We start from the raw sequence: 27,214 nt of genomic DNA on the forward strand, positions 1-27,214 counted from the left end.
CCGCGTGCGGTGGCTCACACCTGTAATCCCAGCACTTTGGGAGGCCGAGGCGGGCGAATCACGAGGTCAGGAGTTTGAGATCAGCCTGGCAAACATGGCGACACCCTGTCTCTACTAAAAATACAAAAATTAGCCTGGCGTGGTGGCGGGCGCCTGTAGTCCCAGCTACTTGGGAGGCTGAGACAGGAGACTTGCTTGAACGTGGGAGGCGGAGGTTGCAGTGAGCCGAGATCGTGCCACTGCACTCCAGCCTGGGTGACAAAAGTGAAACTCTTGTCTCAAAAGAAAAAAAAAAAAAGAAATGCAGGAAGGGAACAGGGAACAAGGCTGGGGAGGGAGGAGCCGACGGCTGCAGCAAGCTCTGGCCTCAGCCTCCCTTCCCTGCTCCTCTGAGATGCCGAGGGCGGGGTGTACTCACTGCAAGCCTGCCAAGCAGGACCTCCATGTCCTCTGACATTCAAGAGAGATGGATTTTTTGGCCCTGAGATCACGTCTCCTACTGTATCTTCATTCTAGCACCTGTGGGTGACTTCCTCATGTGAGTGAGGCATAAGCACCCGGAATCCGGACTGGAGGCCATCTCTGCCTCTGGATTGCACACTGGCCTACAGACCTGGGGACAGAGTCTTTCACGAGTTGTGTATCGTTTAACAGAAACCCAGCAGTTCCACCCAAACCTCCTGACACATTCTCGGGCTTGGGAAGTGTCCCAAAGCACCAAGGGGGTGAGACACACGCCTTGAAAAATGGCAGTAGGCATACTTACCTGTCTTCATGCGCTCACATACGAGGTGTACCTAGAACGCCCTCATGTTATATTCCCAGCACTAATGAAGCTACTGGTCAACAGCTATTTGTTCCCAAAGAATTTTCCCTTGCGCAGCCGCAGCCTGGAGGAAGCAGGGCGTGTGCCCTCGTCTGCTGGCGGCAGCAGTGAGGGGTGTAGCCAAGTGCCCACTTCTCTCATTCAGCTGCTTCGGGGCAAACTGGAAAGACCCTTTGAGCTCACAGCCCCCTGCTCAGTGCTACTCCTGAGCCTGCGGGCCTGTGTGCACAGCCACCCACAGCCCGGGGCAACGGCACCGTCAACAGCGTGTGCCCTCGCTCAGGGCCCTCCCGGTACCACGCTTCCCAGTGTGCAGGCTTCCTACACGTGTGTCCTCTCATACATTGCGTTTCCTCCCTAAGCTGCACGGGGCAACACCGTGTTAGGTCCCGCGGATCTGCTCCTGGGCCACAACCGGCTCCGGCTGTATTGTTGCTGAATTCAGTTTGCTGTCCTAGAACAAGGCAGCAGGAGGGGAGAACAGCTTTTCAGTGTCTTTAATTAGGCAACAGGAAAAAACAAAGTCTGGCTGAAAATTACTATTTGAAGCTTGGCCGATGCCAACACAGCACTCGCTCCCTGCGTTCTGGTAAGTGATGGCCGTTGATTTCAAGGACGTACCAAGGGGCGAAAAGCAAGAGCAGGAAGTCACCTCGCTCTGGAAAAGAAGCTGGTTTTCATCTGCTGTATGTGCCGGTCCCAGACATACCCTTTTCTCTTTTTTTAATATTTTTTTTCCCAATTAGGAATTCAATGTGGAAAACATACCCTTTTTCTTAAACAGATTTTTAATGTTGGGGAGACAGGTTAAAAAAAACAACAACAACAGGCTGGCTGTGCTGGCTCACACCTGGAATCCCAGCACTTTGGGAGGCCAAGGTGGGCAGATCACCTGAGGTCAGGAGTTCGAGACCAGCCTGGCCAACATGGCGAAACCCCGTCTCTACTAAAAATACAAAAATTAGTCAGGCGTGGTGGTGTCGCCTGTAATCTCAGCTACTTGGGAGACTGAGGCAGGAGAATGGCTTGAACCTGTGAGCTGGGATCATGCCACTGCACTCTAGCCGGGGCGACAGAGCGAGACTCTGTCTCAAAAAAAAAAAAAAAACAAAAAACCCTCATCGCTGTTGTGAGGATGAGTGGATGGGATCTGGAAGTCACTGTGGTAAACACAAATCTGGGAACCCCAGAGTGGCGTTTCAACAGCCGCCCGCAGCCTCCACCTGCAGGGCCTGGCTTTCCTGGCTGCCGGAGGAAGCCCTTGAATATGCCACAGCTGGTGCTGAACCTGCTTCCAATTAGCAACAAGAATCTGAAGGTGGAGCTGCTTGGCGGGGATTATCATGCCACCCACTTCGCCTGCATCTGTGGCCTTTACGACCTCTCACTATCGATCCCTGACACTCAGAAGTGATTCTTCCCTAACGGTTTCCCGCAAAGCAGTCACTGTATAAACCTGAACCTTTGGAGTCAACCTTCCCCACGGGTCTTAAGGAAGCTACAGACCCACTCTAAAAGGGGAATTCTGGTGTCAAGAATCCAGTTGCAATGACTTAGGGCAACCCCCTCGCTGGACTTTGTTCCTCCTGCCCCAAAGGTAAGCAGCTGCTAAGAGAACCCACCTTTCCTCCGAGGCCATCACGATACATGGACAGAAATCCTGCTATCTCCCACATTCAGGTCGGCCACATTCATCCCACCCACCCCGACCCCTAAGGGAGACTCTGGCAGCGTTCCCAGAGAAGCCTTGAGCCTGGGACCAGCTGGGTTTAAGAGGCTCCCACATTTGGCCCATTCTTCACAAGGAGACCCGTGCGTGATTCCTCCTGTTCTCCCAACCAGCTTTCTCAGGCTTCAAAGGACTCGGCTCCCCTGGAGGGAGGAAATGGGCAAGAATGTCCACAGCAAGGTACGCGATCTGAGGATTCACCCTCCGTCCAGGGCCAAGTCAAACCAGGAGAGACGGTGGCCAGGGCTCCAGGAGGGATCCGCCTCTGCCACGGTCATCCAAATGAGCTTCCTGCTCAAACCAGGAGAGACGGTGGCCAGGGCTGCAGGAGGGATCTGCCTCTGCCACGGTCGTCCAAATGAGCTTCCTGCTCAAACCAGGAGAGACGGTGGCCAGGGCTGCAGGAGGGATCTGCCTCTGCCACGGTCGTCCAAATGAGCTTCCTGCTCAAACCAGGAGAGACGGTGGCCAGGGCTGCAGGAGGGATCTGCCTCTGCCACGGTCATCCAAATGAGCTTCCTGCTCAAACCAGGAGAGACGGTGGCCAGGGCTGCAGGAGGGATCCGCCTCTGCCACGGTCATCCAAATGAGTTTCCTGGCTGCCGGAAACCAAGAAGATGTGACAGATGCTACATCCTGGGGGTCTCAAAACTCCTGGGACTCAGCTCCCAGCTACCAGGTATCCTCCACTGCCCGCCCCGACAGAGCACAGGACCACAAGCAGAAACAACTTTTGTGATCAAGGACAGCAAAGGCCCAGGGTGGATGAGGTCCAGAGATGCCTGCTTTATTTCCTACGGGGTGATCGCATTTCAGGCTGGTAACATCACATAACAAGTCTAATCGCCAACTAGTTGTACGCCTCTGAACTACAAGTCAACAATCCAATTCAGCAAGGAACAACAGTGTCAACAGCTCATTAGCGGGTGGGGACCGGATTTTCCAAATCAATGGTCTTGGCTGGCAGAGTGCTGAGTGGGGCCAGGGGTAAGGCCCAGGGTGGTTTAAAGTCCCTGACACCTGAGTGAATGAGGCTAAAACGCTTGGCCGAAGCCGTCCATCCCCAATCCTGAGAACAGAGTTGTTTGTTTCTCTTTTGGGGGTCAGGTCAGCCCAAGTAAGAGACCAACAACCTACCTGGGCCGATACAAGGCGACACAAGGCCCACCCGTGGCTGACGCACCCTCCACCCTCACTCCATCCCGGGGCACAGCTCCTTCTGCTGGTGCTTAGGAAAAGGCGAGGCTTCTGGTAATTTCTCATCTTTGTAGTTCTGCTTTGAAAAGAAAAGGGGGCCGGGCACGGTGGCTCATGCCTGCAATCCCAGCACTTTGGGAGGCCGAGGCGGGTGGATCACCTGAGGTCAGGAGTTCGAGACCAGCCTGGCCAACATGGTGAAACCCCGTCTCTACTAAAAATACAAAATTAGCCAGGTACGGTGGCGGGTGCCTGTAATCCCAGCTACTCGGGAGGCTGAGGCAGGAGAATCACTTGAACCTTGGGGGCGGAGGTTGAAGTGAGCCAAGATCGTGCCGCTGCATTCCAGCCTGGGCGACAGAGCAAGACTCCATCTCAAAAAAAAGAAAATAAAAGGGAATAGCAGGGGTGATCGCACGTGGGCGTGGGCACCTCAGCAGAGATCAGGGGCCTTGGGCACAGAGCTGGGTGGAGTGAGAGGTCCACCCTCACTCGTTAACAGAATTTCAGGATTGTGGGAGCTGTTTGTATGATCTCATCAGGAGGTGGGAGCTCCGTAAAAATCAGCCGTTACTATATGAACCATTACCTTAGCTACATTTTTCTTCTCACCCAAAAAACCTCCACAAGCTTCCTTTTGCATTTGGAGATCCCCTGCCTGAGAACACGAGTGGGCTGCTTTTCTCTCAGACCGAGGAAGACTGCGTCGCTTAGAAAAGAATGTCCTCACCCGCAGCTCTAAGCGGAGGCCCTTTCTCAGCTCAGCCTCCACGCAGGTGTCACCCGGCGGTTCCCCTCTGGCCGTCCGGGGCTGTGTGTGCCGACGTCAGAGTCAGAGCCCGAGCGGGACCCAGCGGCCCTCCACGCTCACTCTGCCCCGGACACCCTGGCAGATCCTTCACCAAAAGCTAGTGACTTTGTGAAAGCCATGCAGCCCCGCTCTGGCCGGGCCCCCGGCCATCCCGTGCTCCCAAACAGAGTCTCCAAACACGGTGGACTCTGCCGCTGCTGATTCCGCACCCCAGGGTGCTGGCTGAGGAGTTTACTGCAGAAACAAGGCACCACAGAGAGGCTGGACACTTGGGTGATGGGATTCGGGGCACGCTGGGTAAGTCCAAGGGCGGAAGGAAGGAGGGGAGGAGGAGAAGGCTGAGTTTTAAATAACGTCTCAGGAGGCCGGAGCCACGCTAGATGGGCTCCGGTTTGAGCTTCTCTGCTAGGAAGTCATTCACAAAGGCCTCCACGATGGCGGGGGTGATCTCCTCCACGTCCATCACGTACTTGGCCCGGGCTGACATGTCCAGGATGGTGAGCAAAGGGGCAGCCTCAGGCAGGTTGGTGTAATCTCGCAGGGAGTCAGTCATGTCATCCTGAAGCCGTCAGGAGGGAGAGAAAACCAAGAAGTTTTAAAGAAAGGAGGGGGAGAGTCCCCTGGGCCCAGTCTCCCCAGGTGTGGTAGCTCCCGCACCCTGAAGAGCAGGCGTTTCCCAAGCAGGGGGCTCCCAGCCTGGGAAGGAGGGAACCCTGCCCTGCCTTCCGGAGGAAGGGGCTGCTTTGTAAAATTCTCTCTTTGCATCCGCCCTGCAAACCACTAGGTAAGTCGTCTGTATTTAATTATTTATGTATTTATTAGCATCAACACCATTTTAATACGTCCTCAGCATTTTATAAATGCCACAGTCTTTTTTTTTTTTTTTTGAGATGGAGTCTCGCTCTGTCACCCAGGCTGGAGTGCAATGGCACGATCTCGGCACACTGCAAGCTCCACCTCCCGGGTTTAAGCAATTCTCCTGCCTCAGCCTCCTGAGTAGCTGGGACTACAGGCGCCCACATGCCCAGCTAATTTTTTACATTTTTAGTAGAGACGGGGTTTCACCATGTTGGCCAGGCTGGTCTCGAACTCCTGACCTCAGGTGATCCGCCCACCTTGGCCTCCCAAAGTGCCAGGATTACAGGCGTCAGCCACCGTGCCAGTCTAGAAATGTCATAGCCTCTGATTGTTTATTTTTGTAACCAACTGTCAATGATTTGCAGCCCCACTGTGGGTTATCTGAGGCCAATCTGGACTTCAACTCTGGAATGTTTTTAAACAGAGACAGCTCGCTGTGTTCCAACTCCCACCCCTGTGGTTTCAGGCAGGACAGGAGCTGCACAGCCAGCCAGTTCAGAAGACAGCGCTGCTTAAGCACTGTGGAAGCTTACGCGGCCTCACTACTTATCTGAGAAGGAAGCTGGCACTTTATCCTACATTCCCAGCAGCTGTCCTGGTGAATTCCCCTAATAGCAGACATAGCCTCATGCAGACACCAAGGCAAACACAGAAATCCAAAGACAAGGAGAAAGGATTCGTAAGGGAGCTACTTTTTTTTTGGAGATAGAGTCTCTCTCTGTTGCCCCAGTTGGAGTGCAGTGGTGCAGTCATAGCTCACTGCAGCCTCCACCTCCTGGGCTCAAGCAATCCTCCCACCTCAGCCTCCTGAGTAGCTGGGACTCCAGCCATGCAGCACCATGCCTGGCTAATTTTTGTACATTTTTTGGAGACACAAAGTCCAGCCCAGCCAGACAGGAGCCCGCAAACTGCCTTGGAGCAGCCCCTCGTCCACTCTGAACCTTGCCTCCCTCCCCTGTGAAACAGGACAGCGACTATGTTCCCAGCCAGAGAGCCAGGAGCGAAGGAGACAGCCCAGGTGAAATATGCGGCTCCGTGCCTGGCGTACAGAAAACCTGCAAATGCTCCTTCCAGACTTGACACCTCTCAAGGCCGCCCCCGCCCATGCCCGGCCCCTGCTGTGCTGCAGCCATCTTTTCTCAGAGCCATTCTGCAGGGGTTGGAGTCCCTGCATGCGGCGCAGCCTCCCCGGGCCTGGGCTTGGTGCGCAGTGGCTGGTGCCACCCCGAGGCAGGGCCTGTGAACCTCTTTGCTCCCCTCCACCCCCGGGCTGAGCAGGTGACTGGAGCCACCTGGGAAGGACCCAGGTGCTGGGCTGGGCAGGGCCAGGGGCTGAGGTGATGAATGGGTGGCACCGGGTGTCTGGCTGCCGCCTGCCTCCTCCGTGCCTCTCCTGGGATCCAAACACAGCGTGAAATCAGCACAGGGCTCTGACCAACTGGAGGTACAGATGGGTGGATGGAGGGCAGGGGGCAGCCTCCAAAACTGTCCGTCAGTCAGTGGGGTGGGGTGGGGTGGGGTGGGGAGGTGGCAGCGCAGGCATAGAGGAGGCTCCTGGGCTGGAGGAGCTCAAGAATGAGAGCCTGCACCTGTGCTGAGTCACGGAGACGCCCGTCTGCAGGGTGCAGGGTTCCAGGCCCTGGATAACTGGGCACCTGCGGGAGGGCGCTCTGCTGAAAGCCCCACTTTCCCACCCTGTGAAGAGTCTCCTGCCTGGTCCAGCCCCGCTGGAGACCTCAAAGGGACAGCCTGGGTGAAACAGATGGGGAGCGGCAGCAATTTCCAACCTCAGCACTCACCGGGCCGGCTGGGTGACCACAGTATAAGCAGTAGCCCCAGCCAGGATCCCTCTGATGAGATCGGCCCACTGCAGCTAGCGCGGAGGCACGAACCCAGCATTTTGTAAAGACTCAAGGGCCTGGTTGTGACCCAGGAGGTGTGGATCACACTTTGCAGCCACGGCCACTCTCCCCAGCCGCTCAGGCGGGAAGCAGCCTGGGGACGGCTCCCTGCTGACCTGAGGCTGCCGAGCATGGACGGGAAGAGGAAGCAGCAGGGGAGGGAATGGTTTTCCATGGCGAATGGCTACCTTTCCTTGCCACGTTTGTCTGTGGGCTCTCTCGGAAGCACAGGCAGCCCTGACCCTGGGGTCCTTTCAGGCAACCCTGGGGCCAGGATCACTCCTGTGCCAGAAGTCCCAGCTGAGCCAGCCCTGGGCCAAGCCTCTCCTCCGCACTCACCTCCCCGGCTACGAACCAGCTGAGCCAGCCCTGGGCCAAGCCTCTCCTCTGCACTCACCTCCCCGGCTACGAACCAGCTGAGCCAGCCCTGGGCCAAGCCTCTCCTCTGCACTCACCTCCCCAGCTACGAAGAACAGAAGGGGTGCCTCCTCCTCTTTGGCTTTGTACTTGGCAATGATTTTCTCAGCTATCGGCTGAATCAGCTGCTTGGCCGCCTCGGACTCTCCGTCATCCTCAGAATCTGTGATTGGGGTCGTGGGGAGAAAAAGACGGGGAGAAAAAACACTGGCTTGTCAAACAGAGCGGCACCCGCCGAGGGGGCCTGAGCTGCAGAAACGCCCGCCTGAGCAGCCCCTGAATGGAAACGAACTTCCCCTTGGATACAGGTCTTGCTCCCTGCAAGCATGGGTGTGTGTGCACATGCGTCCCAGCAGCAAAGCTCACAGTGCTCTCCTGCACCGGGCTCCCCAAGGGGAACCTGCCTCACTGAGCAGCTCTGCTCTCCCAGGTAGACAGTCTTCCCACTGAATTCCTCACAAACCCGCCTGGGAGGCTGAGCTTCCCCTAAGCCAGGACCTGAGGCGCCTGCTAGTGTTTCTCTCAGCCACAGAATGAGAAGCCACGACCTCCGACCTCCGACCTCCTAGTGAAAATGGCAGAAGAACTGGTGGTGAGTGGGAGGGGGTGAGGACTGTGGTCTAGTCAGCAGCTTTTTTTTTTTTTTTTTTTTTTGAGACAGAGTCTCGCTCTGTTGCCCAGGCTGGAGTGCAGTGGCGCCATCTGGGCTCACTACAACTTCTGCCTCCCCGGTTCAAGCGATTCTCGTACCTCAGCCTCCCGAGTAGCTGGGATTACAGGCGTGAGCCACCACGCCCAGGCTCGTACAGTGATTCTGAGTTGTTGGAGGGGAGCCACAAGTCCAAGGCAGAGGGCCAGGTTTTGCAAAAGGAACCAGGGTCATCCCATCAGACTGCAGGGAGCCTGGCATGGATGCGCCTGTGTCCCCCTGGCCCGGCTGGGCAGTTACCCACGGAGCTCAGACTGGGTGAGATGGGAGACGGGGAGGTGCAGGCGAGGACAAAGGAGCCAAGGCAGCCACCGGGCTGGAGCAGCTCTTCAGAGCACAGAGGATCCGCAGAAGCAGCCTTGGTGAGCCTTGGCCAGAGGGGCCCAGCCCCCGCAGCTGCCGCGTGTGCCACCCGCCCTTTCCAACAATGGGTCTGCGCATGGGGGGCCCGAGGGCATCCTCCCGGCCTGACCTATTCTGCCCAGCTGGCAGCTGGGGAGCAGCTAGGAGGGAAAGCGCAGCTGCAGCTCCCACAGGGGCCAGCCATGAATAAATCATTGGGGTCAAAAGCAAGGCTTCAGGGAGAGACAAAGGCCCAGGCTTGCACTGCTGGTGACAGCGAGAAGCGGCAGGGACAGGCTCCTCCCAAGTGAGGCCCCTCCTGTCCCGCCCCCCAGCCACCCCCTCGCCCCCTGCCCCCGTGAGCTTCATACCTACAAAAAGGACGAGGCAGGGGCCCTCGTTGAGCTGCGCGGCGTTGGAGTCGGAGAGCTCCAGCACGGGCTTGGGGTGCCAGGGGAACTCCCGGCAGTCCTCGTCGTTCAGCACCTCCACCCGCCCCTGCCGCGTGATCACCTCGCCCTGCGGGTCCAGCATGATGAGCGTGGGGATGCCTGCAGGGAAGAGGGGGTGCTTGGCCGCTGGCCCGGGAGATGCCGGCCCTGCCTGGCAGGAGGCTCGTGGGGTCCAGCCCGGGGTCCCCCCGACCGTGGTGGAGCCCACCGAGGACCTGGTACAGGCTCACAATGAAGAGGCCAGGTCTAAAGTCACAAAGCCTGGCCAGGGGGAGCCATGGAACCCCCTCGGGTCAGCCTGTCACCTTCGCCTTTCAGGGCCTCAGGATCCTCAGCTGCAGCCTGATGAGTGTGTTGTCGTTCCTACCTTATTCCGCTACGGAAAGATCAATGAGTTCATGCGGTTAAAGAACTTAGAGTTTGGGAGGCTGAGGTGGACGGATCACTTGAGGTCAGGAGTTCGAGACCAGCCTGGCCAACATGGTGAAACCCCCGTCTCTACTAAAAATACAAAAACTAGCTGGGCGTGGTGGCGGGCGCCTGTAGTCCCAGCTACTCGGGAGGCTGAGGCAGGAGAATCGCTCGAACTCGGGAGGCGGAGGTTGCAGTGAGCCAGGAGTGCACCACTGCACTCCAGCCTGGACGACAGAGCAAGATTCTGTCTCTAAACAAATAAATAAATAAATAAGAACTTAGCACAGGGTCGTGGCACATCGGAGCAATCACTCACTGCTGGTCTCCCAAAGACACAGAAGACCTTCCCCAGCTGCTGGGGGTCAAACACGGAACAGGCAGTGCAGTGACCACACGGCGGACTTGCTATGGCCACCGATGCAAGACGGGTCCTCGCCCGGCCACAGTGAGCGCAGGGCCAGTGCCGCCGGGGGGAACCTGAGGCTGGCCGCACAGGAGACTCGAAGAGGACAGCTGACTGCAGCCCCTGCCGTCTGCACCCCAGCTCCCCCCCTCCCCAGGGCTGCAGCCCCCGCCGTCTGCACCCCAGCCCTCCCCGCTCCCCAGGGCTGCAGCCCCCGCCGTCTGCACCCCAGCACGCCCCCCTCCCCAGGGCTGCAGCCCCCGCCGTCTGCACCCCAGGTCCCCCCCTCCCCAGGGCTGCAGCCCCCGCTGTCTGCACCCCAGCCCTCCCCGCTCCCCAGGGCTGCAGCCCCCGCCGTCTGCACCCCAGCTCCCCACCTCCCCAGGGCTGGGGAAGAAAAGTAACAGAAAGCTTGCCTGCAAACCACAAACCGCGCAACCCCAACCAAAAAGCCTTCAATGAAAACTCAGAGAAAGCCCCACTCTGGTCAAGGTGCACGTGGGTTTTCTGTGTCTCTGTTCTTTTTACCCCACTCCCCGCAGCCTCTCCTCCAGCCAGGGCTACAGGCCTCCACCCACGGCCCACCCTTCGGGGACCTTTGTCTCTCCATTGGCAGCCGCTCCCCCCACACCCTGCATGTTCCAGACGCCTCTCCTCCTGGGCTGCCCAGAGCCTGAATTTTATGTGAAAGTCAGAGCAATTTAATATTTATAGATTCCCAAGGATTCGGTCAGTAATTTGCTCCGCTGACATTCTCCTTCCCTGTCGGGGGGATGCCGAGGTACCAGACATGTGGCCCTCGTGTTTCGTACCCTGCTGTGGCCACCAGCACCGCGGGCGTGCCTGCCTTCGAAAGGAATCAACGAATCCATTATGTTCACACCTATGAGACAAAGTGGCTGATGTGTCAGGGAGTGGGTCCAGAGAGAATAGGCTCTTGAGAACAGCCACTCCGACATCACACACACACATACACACACGCGCACACGCGCACACACACACGCACGCATGCACACAGGCGCACACACACATGCAGCCGGCTCTCGCTGAGGATTTTCGGGTGTGCTCAGCGTGGACAGTGACCGAGGAGCCGTGTGTGCTGCCGCACAAGAAACCTGGGCATTTCCAGCCACGTCCTCAGGCTGCATTTTATCCCCTGAGGCCGGGGTCCATGCCCGCTGTGTCCATCCATGAGGCTCGGGGGCTGGTCTCGAGGCTGCAGCCCAAAGGGAACCGGGGCCAGGGGCCACCACAGGGACAGCTGGCCACACAGGAGCCCTCCACATCACCACACACCCTTCTCAAAATCCCCCCGGCAAGGTCCTTCCTCAGAGTTGGGTGTTTCTGAAATTGGGCAATTATGAGCACTGGGGTAAACCAGAGCCCCTGCTGCTGTGACAGGCCCCACGGCCAGCCTGCGTGTGCCCTGGCATGGGATGCCGAGTGGGTCTGTGGAAGAGAAGCAGGCACGGGAGACGGGGAGGGAGGAGAAGCCAACCTGAAGGCAAAGCTGCCCATTTCCCGGCTCAGCGCCTGGGGCTCTCCGAGGGCCTCCTCCAAGCGGCCTTTTTCCTGACTGTGGCTGCAGCCTCTTTTGAGTCCGTGCCTGCGGGGCCCAGGACAGCAGGGCGAGGACACGGAGCCCCCACCTGGCTTCTGAGGAGCACTCAGGGGCTTCCCCCGAGGAACGGCTCCTCCTAAGACGAGGTGTGCCAGGACGGGCCGTGTTGGGCCACGTGACTGTCTGCATAAGCAGAAACCAACTTGGGCCCAAGGAAGCCACTCGTGTTCGGCCCCTGCACGGAGGAAAGCACCCACGTCTGCTGTGCCAGGCTGCCTCCCCTCAGCTGGTCCTGACGAGCTTGGCCTAAAGCCCTGACGAGTGCACATCCCTCCAAAGGTGAACCAGGGGCGGGAAACAGGGAACTGGCTTCTGCGGCCGTCTGCCCTGTGCTAGGCACGGCACAGATGGCACTGGCTAATCCTCATCACAGATGGGGCGGGCAGCATCAGGATCCCCCTAACAGATGGTCAAGGTGACCCCCAGGTCACCCAGCCAGGCAGTGGTTACAGTGGGAATGGGGGTCACCCAGCCAGGCAGTGGTTACACTGGGGACAGGACCCTGATCCACCTGTTGCAGAAGCTGCTGCTCTTCCTGCCAGGCCGTGGACGCTTCTGGGGTCCTCACAGCACCTGTGATGGGGACTGTCTTAACCAGGGCGGAGAAGTCCTGTACCTGCAGCTTTCTGCACCACCCACCTCCCTCTGCTCCTGGGGGAGAAGGCTGAGACCACAGCCACCATTACCCTTTCTCCCCCTTCACACACGCCCTGTTCCCCCAGCCCTTGAAGCAGGTTCTCTGAAATACACATTTTTTTTTTTTTTTTTTTTAGACGCAGTCTCCCTCTGCTGCACAGGCTGGAGTGCAGTGGCGCGATCTCGGCTCACTGCAAGCTCCACCTCCCGGGTTCAAGCAATTCTCCTGCCTCAGCCTCCCAAGTAGCTGGGGTTACAGGTACACACCACCACACCCAGATAATTTTTAGTAGAAACGGGGTTTCCCCATGTTGGCCAGGATGGTCTCGAACTCCCAACCTCAGGTGATCCGCCCACCTCAGCCTCCCTAAGTGCTGGGATAACAAGCGTGAACCACCGTGCCCAGCCAGTGTAAAACACTTTCTAGCAGAGTACCTGGTATATTGATATTGTAAGCATTCTATAAGTATTGGCTATTATTATAAACCAGTTTTTTTTTTTTTTTTTTTGAGACAGAGTCTCACTCTGTTGCCCAGTCTGGAATGCAATGGTGCGATCTCAGCTCCCTGCAGCCTCCGCCTCCTGGGTTCAAGCGATTATCTTGCTTCAGCTTCCCCAGTAGCTGGGATTACAGGCACCCGCCACCACACCTGGCTAATTTTTTTATTTTTTAGTAGAGACGGGGTTTCACCATGTTGGCCAAGCTGGTCTCAAACTCCTGACCTCAAGTGATCTGCCCGCCTTAGCCTCCCAAACTGCTGGGATTACAGGTGTGAGCCACCGCACCCGGCCATTATATTCTTTTAATCATCCCTAAACTGATTATTTGGCTCGTGAGAAGGCAGACATACGGAAAACTGGGAGCTTGCTCTAGTGAGATCAACAGAGTCCTCCGTGATAGGCTGGAAGAAGTTAGCTAAAGAAGCAGAAAGCAGAGACACTGTCAAGACCGTGGTGAGGGTTCCGGCAACAGTGTGATGTCTGCCAAGGGTGGGGTTGGCGTGCTTTTGCTTCCACCATCCCAAGCTACACTCCTGGGCTTGGAACACAGACTCTAAGTTCCTAGAGAGGGCGCAGCCCTGAATCCCCTGCTCTGTGACATGAGTGGCGCCTACAGACCCCTTTCACCGTCTCCCTCAAAACACACAGAAGAGTCAACTCCAAACTCTCTTCTCCAAGGAGGAGCCTAGTTGCAAGTATTTAAAACCATCTCAAAGCCAGGTGCGCCGAGACTGTCCCACGGTTTAGTCTGGTGACTTTTCCACTGCCAACGAGACACGGAGTTTTGAAGCAGGTGGGGGCTGGGGCAAGGAAGCTGAAGGGGTCCAGGACCCTGGGAGGCAGAGAGGAGCGGGCAGGGCTGTGACCCAGCCTTCTCTGCATCTGGATGGCAACGTGATCTGAGGCAGCCAGGAGGAATTACCCAAAGACTGCTGGGAGCTGGGAGGAGCAATGGAAGGAAAAGCAGGTTCTAGAACAGAAAGAGCTGGTGAGGACGCACCAGCAGGCAAAATATTACGTGATCATGAAAATGTTCCTTACGAAGACCATAGCGACGTGGCAAATTTTTGCGCCATACTGTTTAGTAAAAACTGCCGAGCGCACAGTGCCGTGTGCACGTGACGAGTCCGTGTGAGCGGCGGGCACCTTACGAGTCTGTGTGAGTTGCTGCTGAGGCAGGAATGTGGGTGGGATGACAGTGAGATATCTATGTCTAGTTACATTTTCTTTAACGGCAGCCTATTTAGCTCGTTAACATCAGATAAAAATCAGAACTGAAGAGCCGTGGGGGTGAGACGGGATGACAAACACCAACCAATGCCCGGAATCTGTTCCTCGGATCCTTCCGTTCCTCCCTCCTCCCGGCTCCCCCAAAACACTCCCCTGCTTAGAGAGTTAAGGAAAGGAGCCGGGCACGGTGGCTCATACCTGTAATCCTGGCACTTTGGAAGCCTGAGGCAGGTGGATCACCTGAGGTCAGGAGTTCGAGACCAGCCTGACCAACATGGTGAAACCCCGTCTCTACTAAAAATACAAAATTAGCCGGGCATGGTAGCGCACCCCTGTAGTCCCAGCTACTCAGGAGGCTGAGGCAGGAGAATCGCTTGAACGCGGGAGGCAGAGGTTGCAGTGAGCCGAGATCACGCCACTGCACTCCAGCCTGGGCGACAGAGCGAGACTCTGCCTCGAAAAAAAAAAAAATTAGACAAAACACATAAAAAAGAACTGCAAAACCGCTCTAAAGGTCTCGAGGCAGTCCCTCTTCTGGTTGAAACGTACAATCTCCAAATGTTTCATTTTTATATAAACAGATTCTGCCTCAAATCCATTTTTTTGAAAGGGGCAAAGGAAGAGAGTCAAGGAAGGGAACGGGATGAGGAAGGAGGGAAGCAGAAGAGGAAGAAAGAAAAGGAGGCGGAGAAGGCAGAGCGGGAGGAGGTGGCACAGGAGGGAAGAAGGAAAACAGAGAAGAGGATTCAACGCTGGAGGAGCAAAGGGCCCTCACCCCGGCCGCCCGGCACCTCTAGCTGCTTCGGCATCTGCTCCAGGCCCTGCATAGCCCTCAGGCCGTCCGCCCTCCCTGAAGGTTGGGGCACGGGAGCCAAACCAGCCAGGGCCCCTGGCCTAAGAGAGAAGGGGCTGTAAACCTCCCTGCAAAGAGTGCCATGCTCCCTGGCAGCTGAGGATGACTCAGACAACTGCTAATGGGGTCTGTCTTCTGCCAGGTGTGTTGACAACGGTCTCCTTAGAAAAAGAATTTTCAGCACTGCACACGGCTGCACATTCCCCAGGCTGCGTAAAGCCCCGGGGTGGGGGTGGGCAGCACTCTGGAAGCCAGTTATTCCCATGAGACCAGGAGGTGGGGGGACGCCAAATGCCAGGCCCTTGGTGAGCCCAGTGGTCCTGTGGAGATGGGTCACACAGCCTGGCTCAGCCCAGGGCACCGAAGGAAGCCGGTGGCCAGCCTGTCAGCAGCAGTGGGACTTTGGCCAGGCCAGCCTGGGGCCCAAACTCATCATCAAGACCACGGCAGAGGCCGCCACCCTGTAAAATGGACAGCTTAAGGGTACAGCCTCGAGGCCCCGACTCCCCCACCCGTACCACCCCCCAGACACCTCAACGCACTGGCAGCATTTGGCAGGCCCCCTTCACTCGGCAGGGTGATTCTCAAAACCCCAAGATGCTTATAGGACTCCGGGTTGTGCAGTTACCCAGTTCTGCTTTTTTTTTTTTTGAGACGGAGTCTTGCTCTGTCGCCCAGGCTGGAGTGCAGTGGCAAGATCTCCGCTCACTGCAAGCTCCACCTCCCGGGTTCACACCATTCTCCTGCCTGAGCCTCCCGAGTAGCTGGGACTACAGGCGCCCGTCACCACGCCTGGCTAATTTTTTGTATTTTTAGTAGAGACGGGGTTTCACCATGTTTGCCAGGATCGTCTTGATCTCCTGACCTCGTGATCCGCCTGCCTTGGCCTCCCAAAGTGCTGGGATTACAGGCGTGAGCCACCATGCCCAGCCATAGTTCTGCTTTTTTTAATTTTGGAGACAGTCTCGCTCTGTTGCCCAGGCTGGAGTGCAGTGGTGCGATCTCAGCTCACTGCAACCTCTGCCTCCCAGGTTGAAGCGTTTCTCCTGCCTCAGACTCCCAAGTAGCTGGGATTACAGGCGCCTGCCACTGTGCCCGACTAATTTTTTTTATTTTTAGTAGAGATGGGGTTTCACCGTGTTGGCCAGGCTGGTCTTGAACTCCTGACCTCAGGTGATCCGCCCACCTTGGCCTCCTAAAGTGCTGGGATTACAGGCGTGAGCCACCACACGTGGCCTGGGTTACCCATTTTCACCCGAGCCTGTCAGAACACTCTGCCCTCACATGACTCAATCCACAAAATGACCAGCAGATCAAGCCACTGCCCCAGTGTAAGTCCAAAGACAGGCCAGGTGGAGGCGGCTCCCTTTGGGTGCAGGCAGGGGGTGTACCTGGCACTGCTCTGTGAAGGAATCTTTATACAAGCTCTTCAGCGGGAGAGAAACAAGTGAGATGGGACTGAGACCCCAGGGCACAGACAGACTCAAACAGGGAGCAGGACGTCCCCAGAGAAGCCCCACAGGATGTGCAGACCAGACACTCCAACAGCCCAGACCCTGCAGAGCGACTGTGTGTGTGCGAGTCTGTGTGTGCGCGTGTGTGATGGCGCGAGTGTGCATTGTGTGTGTAGGTGAGTGTAGGTGTGTGAGTGTGCATGTGTGTGACTGTAGGTGTGTGCGTGTAGGTGTGTGTGCACATGTGAATGTAGGTGTTTGCATGTGTGAGTGTAGGGTGTGCGTGTAGGTGTGTGAGTGTAGGTGTGTGCGAGTGTGCATATTTGTGAGTAGGTGTGTGCATGTGTGTAGGTGTGTGTGTAGGTGTGTGCGCATGTGAATGCAGGTGTTTGCATGTGTGTGTAGGGTGTGTGTGTAGGTGTGTGCGTGTGAGTGTGCATATGAGTGTAGGTGTGTGCATGTGTGTAGGTGTGTGTGTGCGAGTGTGCATGTGTGTAGGTATGTGCATGTGTGTAGGTGTGTGTAGGTGTGTGCATGTGAATGTAGGTGTTTGCATGTGTGAGTGTAGGGTGTGTGTAGGTGTGTGCGTGAGTGTGCATATGTGTGTAGGTGTGTGCATGTGTGTAGGTGTGTGAGTGTAGGTGTGTGCGCACATGTGAATGTAGGTGTTTGCATGTGTGAGTGTAGGTGTGTGTGCGCGCGTGTGTGTGAATGTGTGAGCGTGTGTGTGCGTGTGTTCACATACCTGGAACACATCCACTGAATGACACTGGAAGCCGTAACCACGGAATCACACAAAAGCTCAGAAATATTCAGAATTCAATCAAAAATACTGGTCAGAGTTTTGTGACGCTACAAAGCTTATGAACGAACGCACAGTTCCTTCAGAGGTTTTTCGGCCCAGCCTGGCCACATTTAAATATCCTCAGAGGCAAAGAAAGGCAAACTCCCATCAAGGGATGGTGCAGTCTAGGGAGGGTGGCTGGCTTCTAAGACTAGAGAGAAGCCAGAACTGATACCAGTGAAACCAGGGACTGAGTGAGACGGGCTCTGAAGGAGAAACAGCCCACGGCTTGGAGGACAAGGACAGGGCACCACAAATAGTGCCATCGACGCGGACGGAATGCCGCACGTGGGGCTCAGCCCAACCTCGAAGCGCTGAGAAGACGCTTCCAAAATGATATCCCTGGAATGATATAATGATTTGCTTAATACCTGAGAATCTTTCAAACCTAGGAGGATCTGGAATTAAGTTTAGAAATATGAATCAAATTCATGCCACTGACGTTTCTGTGTGTCAAGAAGTGCATGCATATTTGGTATTTAACTTCAGCATTTTTTTTTTGTTTAAGAGACTACGGCCGGCCGGGCACGGTGGCTCACGCCTGTAATCCCAGCACTTTGGGAGGCCAAGGCGGGCACATCACGAGGTCAGGAGTTTGAGACCAGCCTGGTCAAATGGCGAAACTCTGTCTCTACTGAAAATACAAAAATTAGCTGGGCGTGGTGGCAGGTGCCTGTAATCCCAGCTACTCAGGAGGCTGAAGCAGGAGGATCGCTTGAACCCGGGAGGCAGAGGTTGCAGTGAGCCAAGATTGTGCCAATGTACTCCAGCCTCTGGGTAACAGAGCAAGACTCTGTCTAAAAATAAAAAAAAAAGAGCCGGGCACGGTGACTCATGTTTGTAATCCCAGCACTTTGGGAGGCCAAGGCGGGCAGATCACATGAGGTCAGGAGCTCGAGACCAGCCTGGCCAACATGGTGAAACCCCGTCTCTACTAAAAATACAAAAAATTAGCCAGGTGTGGTGGTGGGTGCCTGTAGTCCCAGCTACTCCAGAGGCTGAGGCAGGAGAACGGTTTGAACCCAGAAGGCAGATGTTGTAGTGCACAGAGATTGCACCACTGCACTCCAGCCTGGGTGATAGAGTGAGACTCCGTCTCAAAAAAAAGAAAAGAAAAAAAGAAAAAAGGCTGTCCTAGGGTACCTTATTAGTTTCAGGTGAACCCCTGGCCTGAGCGTTGGCCACCAGCAATACCGGCCACCCACGGGCCCTCACATCCAGGAAGGAACTCCGTACCTCAGAGAGGAAGATTCTGCTCCACGGATGATGAGGTGCTGGGAAAGAAAACGCCTCTATGTGGAAAGGCCTCCTGACCCAACGGAGCAGCAGAGGGGGCGCGGCAGCAGCTCCACTCTAAGTGACAAGTGTCCGTCTTCCAGGCCCTCGTACGAAATGACACGCACTCGGACCAACACTGTCGTGTTCGTGAAGACGTCGTCACACTCCGCTCCTCAGATATGCCCGACTGTCCATCTCATCCTGTCCACTCAAGGGCAGCACTGGGCCCCTCTCCTAGTGACTTCCCGTGGAGCTCAGTACGGAGAGTATGGGATGGTCAGCACGCACTCAATACATTGAATCCGGCTGGGCGCAGTGGCTCACGCCTGTAATCCCAGCACTTAGGGAGGAATTTCACTCTTGTCACCCAGGCTGGAGTGCAGTGGTGCGATCTCGGCTCACTACAACCTCCGCCTCCCAGATTCAAGCGATTCTCCTGCCTCAGCCTCCCGAGTAGCTGGGATTATAGGTGACCGCCACCACGCCTGGCTAATTTTTGTATTTTTAGTAGAGATGGGGTTTCGCCATGTTGGCCAGGCTGATCTCGAACTCCTGACCTCAGGTGATCCACCCACCTCGGCCTCCCAAAGTCCAGGGATTACAGGCGTGAGCCACCATGCCTAGCCAGTAGTTACAAATTCAGCTGAGTCTTCTAGATGCTAAAGCAAAGAAAATAATTGTGGTTCACAATGAAATTCAAAGTATACAAAAGATAAAAACAAAAGCCTGCCACCCGGTAGGTTTTGAAGACGACGAGGCACTCACAGTTCAGCTGACATCCATCTGTACGATGAGGGCGAGTGTCCACTCTAGATCCCTAAGCTCTGTAGGTTTTGAAGGCGACGAGGCACCCACAGTTCAGCTGACATCCATCCGTACGATGAGGGCGAGTGTCCACTCTAGATCTCTAAGCTCTGCAAAGCGCAGGGCCTGTATCTGTTTTATTCAAGATAAAAACGTTCTTCTTGGCCTGAACCTTTAACATGCCTCCGGATCATGTGTGAGGGGTGCTCCAAGACCCAGCCACGTCAAACAGAGTCACACTTTGTACACACCTGTGCACACACACTCGCGCACACAGAGGCCAGTAGGGAGGATAAGAGGGGCCTGAATGTGACCGGCGGGCCTTTGTTAGAGGAGTCGGAGGAAGACACACATCAGAGACCATCACCTCCTGGTGTATAAGGGGAACAGGGATTAGAAGAAACCCAGGATATCTCTGTACTGAGAAAGGATGGAAAATCCACAGCCATCAGGAGGGGCAGGACACGGCGCTCGGTAACGCTTGGGAGAGACCTGGGCCCTACGTAGCTGACTAGCATCTCACCTGTAGCCCCTCCAAGGGCCTCTGGTTGCAACTGGAAGCTGAGGCCGAAACCCCTTCCCACTCTCCAGTTACAATCAGGCAGTCACATCGCTTTTAAGTAACACAGAGTCGTTCTGGGGACGAAGACCTGAGTCCCATGGATTAGAAGGACAAAGTACAACCCACGTATTTTTTTAAAGTGCAAAATGCTTACAGCCCCCCAGACCTTCACTGTCCCTGTCATGGTCTCTGAGGAAGGAGAGTGCCCTGTGAGGACCAGGCCAGGTCCATCCTGTGACGTTGCAAGAAAACGTGTCGGCCGGGCCTCTGCACGTGCGGTTCCGTCCACCGGGACCTTCCCTCCACCATCTGCTTGGTCCGTTCCTACTTGGTTTCCAGATCCACTGGGGCATCCTTGGTCTTCTCTGGTCTCCCCGACGAGGCCAAATCTCCCTACCCCAGCACTGGCGGCTTCGCATTCAAAGCACTCACAGTTCAACTGACATCCATCTGTATGATTAGGGTGAGTCTCCACTCTAGACCTATACGCTCTGCAAAGGGCGGGACCTGTATCTGTTTTATTCAAGACTGTGACTCCAATCCCAGGCAGAATGCAATGGCATCCAGTCAGCCCTCAGTAAAGACATTCACTCAGCAATGAACGAATAAATGAATTAAGAGATGGGAAGCCCTCCTGACCCCCACACAGTGGTAATTCAGCCAGCTATTCAGGACCACTGGCGTAGGGGCATCCCGAAACTTATCTCAACAAACACAGCTCCTACCCCGAGGCACGGGCACCTTAAGTGTCTCTGCAGAGGGCCAGGCAGGAGTAAGCGCTGACCTCCTTGGCATCTCCAACTTGGGGCCTTTCCTTCTGGTCCACTAGGCAACATCATGTCCCTCAACTTCTGTTTGGAAAGCAAACGCTTTCATTTATGCTGTTAACAGGAGGCAGCAGCACCCCCTGACACACCCCAAATTCCCCTAGGATTAACGAATGGATCTAGACTATTAATACTCCAAGTGTGGTCCATGGGCCGGCAACATCAGCACTGCCTGGAGGCTGCTCAGAAACAGTCTCTCAGCTCCCGCTTAGCCCCACCAAATCCAAATCTCCATTTTCAGATCTCCAGGTGATTCTCATATGTACTTGGGATTGAGAAGCACCAATCTAAAATTAAATATTATTTTTTAAAACTTCTGCTCCAAACAAACCCATATATGTATTCTAAATGGTGAAGAAAAAAGGTCAAAGAGCCTAATGAGGCCAGACGTGGTGGCTCATGCCTGTAATCCCAGCACTTTGGGAGGCCGAGGTGGGCGGATCACGAGGTCAGGAGATTGAGACCATCCTGGCTAACACGGTGAAACCCCATCTCATTAAAAATACAAAAAATTAGCCGGGTGTGGTGGCAGGCGCCTGTGGTCCCAGCTACTCGGGAGGCTGAGGCAGGAGAATGTTATGAACCCGGGAGGTGGAGCTGGCAGTGAGCCAAGATCGCGCCACTGCACTCCAGCCTGAGCGACAGAGCAAGACTCCGATTCAGAAAAAATAAATAAATAAATAAAAGAGCCTGATGAGATGCCCGTCAGGCGCAGAACTTCTGGGTAAATCTGGATTTGTCTTTTTTTTCACTCTCTGTAACCCTAGGAGCACTGAGAACTCAATTATTAGCTGTATCTGTTTACAGCTGACCAGCATCTGCCACTAATGATACAAAGAGAACGCATTTAACTCAGACTGCCCAGTTACCTGCTTTGTGAAGAGAAAAACCTGGCTGGGTGAAGGCTGGGAAGGAGGTATTCACACGATAAAGAATAAAAATACATTCAGTCTCATTAACAATCATTATTTCCGGCTGGGTGCAGTGGCTCACGCCTGTCATCCCAGCACTTTGGGAGGCCGAGGCGGGTGGATCACTTGAGCCCATGAGTTCGAGACCAGCCTGGGCGACATGGCAAAACTTCATCTCTACTAAAAATACAAAAAAATGAGCAGGGCGTGGTGGTGTGCACCTGTAGTCCCAGCTACTCGGGAGGCTGAGGTGAGAGGATGGCTTGAGCCCGGGAGGCAGAGGTTGTGGTGAGCCGAGATCACGCCACTGCACTCCAGCCTGGGCGACACAGTGAGACCCTGACTTAAAAATAGATATATAATTTCTGAAAAACACCATGATTAGTACTCTAAGTCCTAGTTTACAACACTCTCAGGAAATTGATTTTCTCACCGAGAAGGTGATACCCACTCAGCCCTCACTATCACGCGTCTTTACATACTTTACTTATTCATGCTCCCAACAATTCTCTGTGGCAAAGCTTTACCACCCCACTTTGCAAACAAGGAAACTGAGGCCCAAAGACTCTGAGTGATGAAACTGGAGATCACTCTCAAGTCTCTTTCACAGTAAACCTTTGGGATAAGATTCTGGCCAAGTCATTTGGGAGGCTGTGCTCCGTGTCCCAACCATATTAGAATCCACCATGGGCCGGGTGCAGTGGCTCACGCCTGTAATCCCAGCACTTTGGGAGGTCAAGGTGGGCAGATCACGAGGTCAAGAGATCGAGACCATCCTGGCCAACATGGTGAAACCCCATCTCTACTAAAAATACAAAAAATTTAGCCGGGCGTGTGGTGGACGCCTGTAGTCCCAGCTACTCGGGAGGCTGAGGCAGGAGAATGGCGTGAACCCGGGAGGCGGAGCTTGCAGTGAGCTGAGATCGCACCACTGCACTCCAGCCTGGGCAACAGAGCGAGACTCCGTCTCAAAAAAAAAAAAAAAAAAAAAAGAAATGCACCATGCTGGACAGTGAGAAGTAGCTGTCTTACTAAGACAGTATTTAGTATTAGTATTTTTTGAGACAGAGTCTCCCTCTGTTGCCCAGGTTGGAGTGCAATAGCACGATCTCGGCTCACTGCAACCTCTGCCTCCTGGGTTCAAGCAATTCCCCTGCCTCAGCCTCCTGAGTAGCTGGTACTACAGGCACCCGCCACCACGCCCAGCTAATTTTTGTATTTTTAGTAGAGACCGGGTTTCACCGTGTTGTCCAAACTGGTCTCGAACTCCTGACCTCAGGTGATCCGCCTGCCTCAGCCTCCCAAAGTGCTGGGGTTACTTTGTGAGCTGCCATGCCCGGCCTGACAATACTTATTTTTTAAAAATGGCTTAGAATTCACACCATGAAAATTCTACACTGCTGAGAAACATGAAAGGCACATGAATATTCATGGAAATAATGATGCTCTTCTTCTTAAAGGAAAGCCAAAGACACGGTGAGCTCAGGTGAGCAGGTTTCCAGGAGCCGCACGGAGCCGGGGCCTGGAGCGCCTACCTTGGATTCCGTACAGCCGGTTGAGGCGCGACCGCCGGGCCTCGTCAGTGTAGGGGACGGCGAGCCAGGGCATCTCACTGAAGTACTGTTTGAAGGACTCCTCCGACCTACAAAGAGACACACGTGGCGGGCAAGGCTCAGTATCCCCACTGCACCAACGCTGAATCCTCCCACCTCTGCCGAGTTCTGCGCAGGGATTCTGCAGAAGCCGGGGTTTCTAACCACTGTGCTCCTTAGGCAACAGGCTATGGGAGCGTGTTATTCTACCCCGGCTGGTGTCCACCAAGAAGCAAATGCCTCCACACAGCAGGTGGGTGCCGGCTAAGACGCCAGCCCACTTCAGCAGCTCCCATCCGGGCAACGTAACTCAGGTCCAACTTTCCATTTCTCAGCACACACAGGTCTTTCTTGCCTCAGAGCTCAGATGTGCACAGCCACTGCATACCCGCGGGAGTTCTAATTTGTGCACGGAACAGTGACTCATATGGGACCTCAAATTTAAACCAACCATATACCTATGATTCCACATGTAAAAAACCCTAGGAAAGGCACATCTACTTAAGCGGCAGAAGCGGATCAGGGGATCCCAGGGCTGGGTTTATGGGCGGAGACCGACCCAAGGAACCTACGGAGTGATGAAAATGTTCCGTGTCTTATCTGTGATGATGGTGGTTACGTGGTACGTACATTAGTCAGCTGAACTGTGTACCTTTGTTCCGTGCCTTGTCTGTGATGATGGTGGTTACGTGGTACGTACATCAGTCAGCTGAACTGTGTACCTTTGTTCCGTGCCTTGTCTGTGATGATGGTGGTAACATGGTACGTACATCAGTCAGCTGAACTGTGTACCTTAAATGCATGCATTTTACAATATATACATTACGCCTCAATAAAGTTGATGCTTAAAACTTTAAAAAAGTGACTGTGGCCGGGTGCGGTGGCTCACCCCTGTAATCCCAGCACTTTGGGAGGCCGAGGCGGGTGAATCACGAGGTCAGGAGATCGAGACCATCCTGGCTAACACGGTGAAACCCCATCTCTACTAAAAATACAAAAAAATTAGCTGGGCCTGTAGTCCCAGCTACTTGGGAGGCTGAGGCAGGAGAATGACGTGAACCCAGGAGGCGGAGCTTGCAGTGAGCCGAGATCGTGCCACTGCACTCCAGCCCGGGCAACAGAGCGAGACTCCATCTCAAAAAAAAAAAAAAAAGTGATTGTGGCCAGACATGGTGGCTCACACCTGTAATCCCATCACTTTGAGAGGCCAAGGTGGGCGGATTACTTAAGCCCTAGAGTTCCAGACCAGCCTGGGCAACATGGCAAAACCGCATCTCTACTAAAAATATAAAAATTAGCCGGGTGTGGTGGCCGGCGCCTGTAGTCCCAGCTACTCAGGAGGCTGAGGTGGGAGGATCACTTGAACCTAGAAGGTGGAGGTTGCAATGAGCTAAGATCGCACCACTGCACTCCAGCCTGGGCAACAGAGTGAGACTCCACCTAAAAACAAAAAAAAAAACAAAAAAAAACTGACTGCTGCACCTGGCACGGCTTCACGCTTAGACGGGAGCTGTGGCATGGCAGAGACGGGAGCTGTGGCACGGCAGAGACGGGGAGCTGTGGCACGGCAGAGACGGGAGCTGTGGCATGGCAGAGCAGGACTGCGGGCCAATAAGCCAAGCCCAGGATGGTGGGGACACCGCAGATACAACAATGTACAAAGTGCCCTGCGTGTGCCGGCATCTCGGATCCTTTTGGGAACAGGAACATAAGCGGCAGAGGCCACTGGTGACTCAGTCTAAACTGGGGCGGGAGTTTTGAGGTGAAGGAAATTCACTGATAAGTGAGGCCTTAGAGAGGGCAAGAAGCAGAGGAAACTGAGGCTCAGAGGAGCTGACTGACTCCGGGAAGAATGCCTGTTTTGTGATTCCTTATCTGTGTGTATCTGTGTACATTCAAATAGCACCAGACACAGCAAAGGGCCAGAGCTGAGATAACAGCCATCCGGCCAGGCGCGGTGGCTCATGCCTGTAATCCCAGCATTTTGGGAGGCCAAGGCAGGAGGATCACGGGGTCAGGAGATCGAGACCATCCTGGCTAACATGGTGAAACCCCATGGCTAATACAAAAAATTAGCCAGGCATGCTGGTGGGCACCTGTAGTCCCAGCTATTCGAGAGGCTGAGGCAGGAGAATGGCGTGAATCCGGGAGGCGGAGCTTGCAGTGAGTCAAGATCGCACCACTGCACCCCAGCCTGGGCGACAGAGCGAGACTCCGTCTCAAAAAAAACCCAAAAAACAAAAAACAGCCATCCAAGACAGGTGTCTGATTACATTCGTCTCTGGCTCTTTTCCATCCTCCCCCTTCCTCCCCCTTCCCTGTCTCTTCACCACAATCTAAAAAGCTGAGCAAATCAGAAAATACGTCCTAATCTCAAACAATCCAGGCCTGAATTGGGACATCCCCCAGTATTTACAGCAAGAAGAGGTTTTCCTCAGCTCCCCTTCAGACGATTAAAGGAGTAAATGTGGCTGGGTGCGGTGGCTCACACCTGTAATCCCAGCACTCTGGAAGGCCAAGGTGGGCGCCTCATGAGGTCAGGAGTTTGAGACCAGCCTGGCCAACATGGTGAAACCCAATCTCCACTAAAAATACAAAAATTAGCCGGGCATGGTGGCAGGCACCTGTAATTCCAGCTACTCAGGAGGCTAAGGCAGGAGAATCGCATGAACCCAGGAGGTGGAGGTTGCAGTGAGCTGAGATCACACCACTGCACTCCAGCCTGGGAGACAAGAGCAAGACTCTGTCTCAGAAAAAAAAGAAAAGAAAAAAAATGGATGTCAGCTACCTACAGAAAAGGGGCCCAGCACTTCACGGCACGACTGACCTGTCTGCACTAACGAAGATGATCTCGAAGTTCTGGCCTGCCTCCTTGATCTTCCGGTAGGATTCCACCAGGACCCGGGTGAGGCTTCGGCAGGGCGGACACTGAAAGACAGGACAGCAAGACCCGCTGCGTCACGCTGCTTCTCCACCTCCCAGCCACTCACCATCCAAGGCCGGGTTAGCAGGACTCAAGCAGGACTGGGACAGCAAAATCCCGTTCATGAAAGGGGTGGAAATGAGATGGGTATGGTGGCTACCTGGGAGGCTGAGGCCGGAAGATCGCTTGAGCCCAGGAGTTTGAGGCCAGCCTGGGCAACACAGCAAGACCTAGCCTCCTGCATGAGGCAAAAATAAACTTGCCTCTCTTGATGGTGGGCATCTGGCACAAGCACCCGCATTGACCCTATGCAGTGTGTGAGCAGGTAGCATGAACTCATCCACATGGATTAAGAGAAATATCCAGGCTGGGCGCAGTGGCTCACGCCTGTCACCCCAGCACTTTGGGAGGCCAAGGTGGGTGCATCACCTGAGCTCAGGAGTTCAAGACCAGCCTGACCAACATGGAGAAACCCCATCTCTACTAAAAATACAAAAATTAGCCGGGTTTGGTAGTGTGCACCTGGAGCCCCAGCTACTTCAAAAGCTGAGGCCGAAGACTCACTTGAACCCGGGAGACAGAGGGTGCGGTGAGTTGAGATTGTGCCACTGCACTCCAGCCTAGGCGACAGAGCAAGACTCTGTCTCAAAAAAAAAAAAAAAAGGGCCAGGCACGATGGTTCATGCTTGTAATCCCAGCACTTTGGGAGGCCGAGGCGGGCAGATCACCTGAGGTCAGGAGTTCGAGACCAGCCTGGCCAACATGGCAAAACCCTGTCTCTATTAAAAATACAAAAATTAGTCAGGTGTGGTGGCATGCACCTGTAATCCCAGCTACTCGGGAGGCTGAGGCAGGAGAATCACTTGAACCCAGGAGGCAGAGGTTGCAGTGAACTGAGATCGCGCCACTGCACTCCAGCCTGGGTGAAAGAGCGAGACTCTGGCTCAGAAAAAAAAAAAAGAGGGCTATCGTTACAGATGAGTCAAAGAAATCATTTCTTGCTGCTTTTTTCATTCATAATCATAAGCACTATTCAACCAGGCCTCGGGCACAGGAGAAGGCCAGAAGGCCGGGAAATTCCTGCCTGGGTGTCTCACCCCCAGAAGCCAACCACAGCTG

At 54.9% G+C, this 27,214-nt stretch overlaps 1 protein-coding gene across 2 annotated transcripts in view; it reads right to left on the minus strand.

Annotated features, from left to right (window-relative positions):
* Positions 1-3,321: 3,321 nt before the first annotated feature.
* NXN (nucleoredoxin) overlaps positions 3,322-27,214 on the minus strand; it is a 184,535-nt gene continuing 160,642 nt past the window's right edge. For both annotated transcript variants that reach the window (XM_055102112.2, XM_055102113.3), the window contains exons 4-8: positions 26,000-26,100; positions 23,116-23,222; positions 9,162-9,341; positions 7,778-7,902; positions 3,322-5,122 (exon numbers count right to left, since the gene is read on the minus strand). In XM_055102112.2, the coding sequence (XP_054958087.1) occupies positions 4,940-5,122; positions 7,778-7,902; positions 9,162-9,341; positions 23,116-23,222; positions 26,000-26,100 (696 nt within the window). In that variant the 3' untranslated portion in view covers positions 3,322-4,939. The remainder of the gene's footprint in view (positions 5,123-7,777; positions 7,903-9,161; positions 9,342-23,115; positions 23,223-25,999; positions 26,101-27,214) is intronic.

This window comes from Pan paniscus, chromosome 19, assembly GCF_029289425.2.
Source record: "Pan paniscus chromosome 19, NHGRI_mPanPan1-v2.0_pri, whole genome shotgun sequence".
NCBI classification, from domain to species: Eukaryota; Metazoa; Chordata; class Mammalia; order Primates; family Hominidae; genus Pan; species Pan paniscus.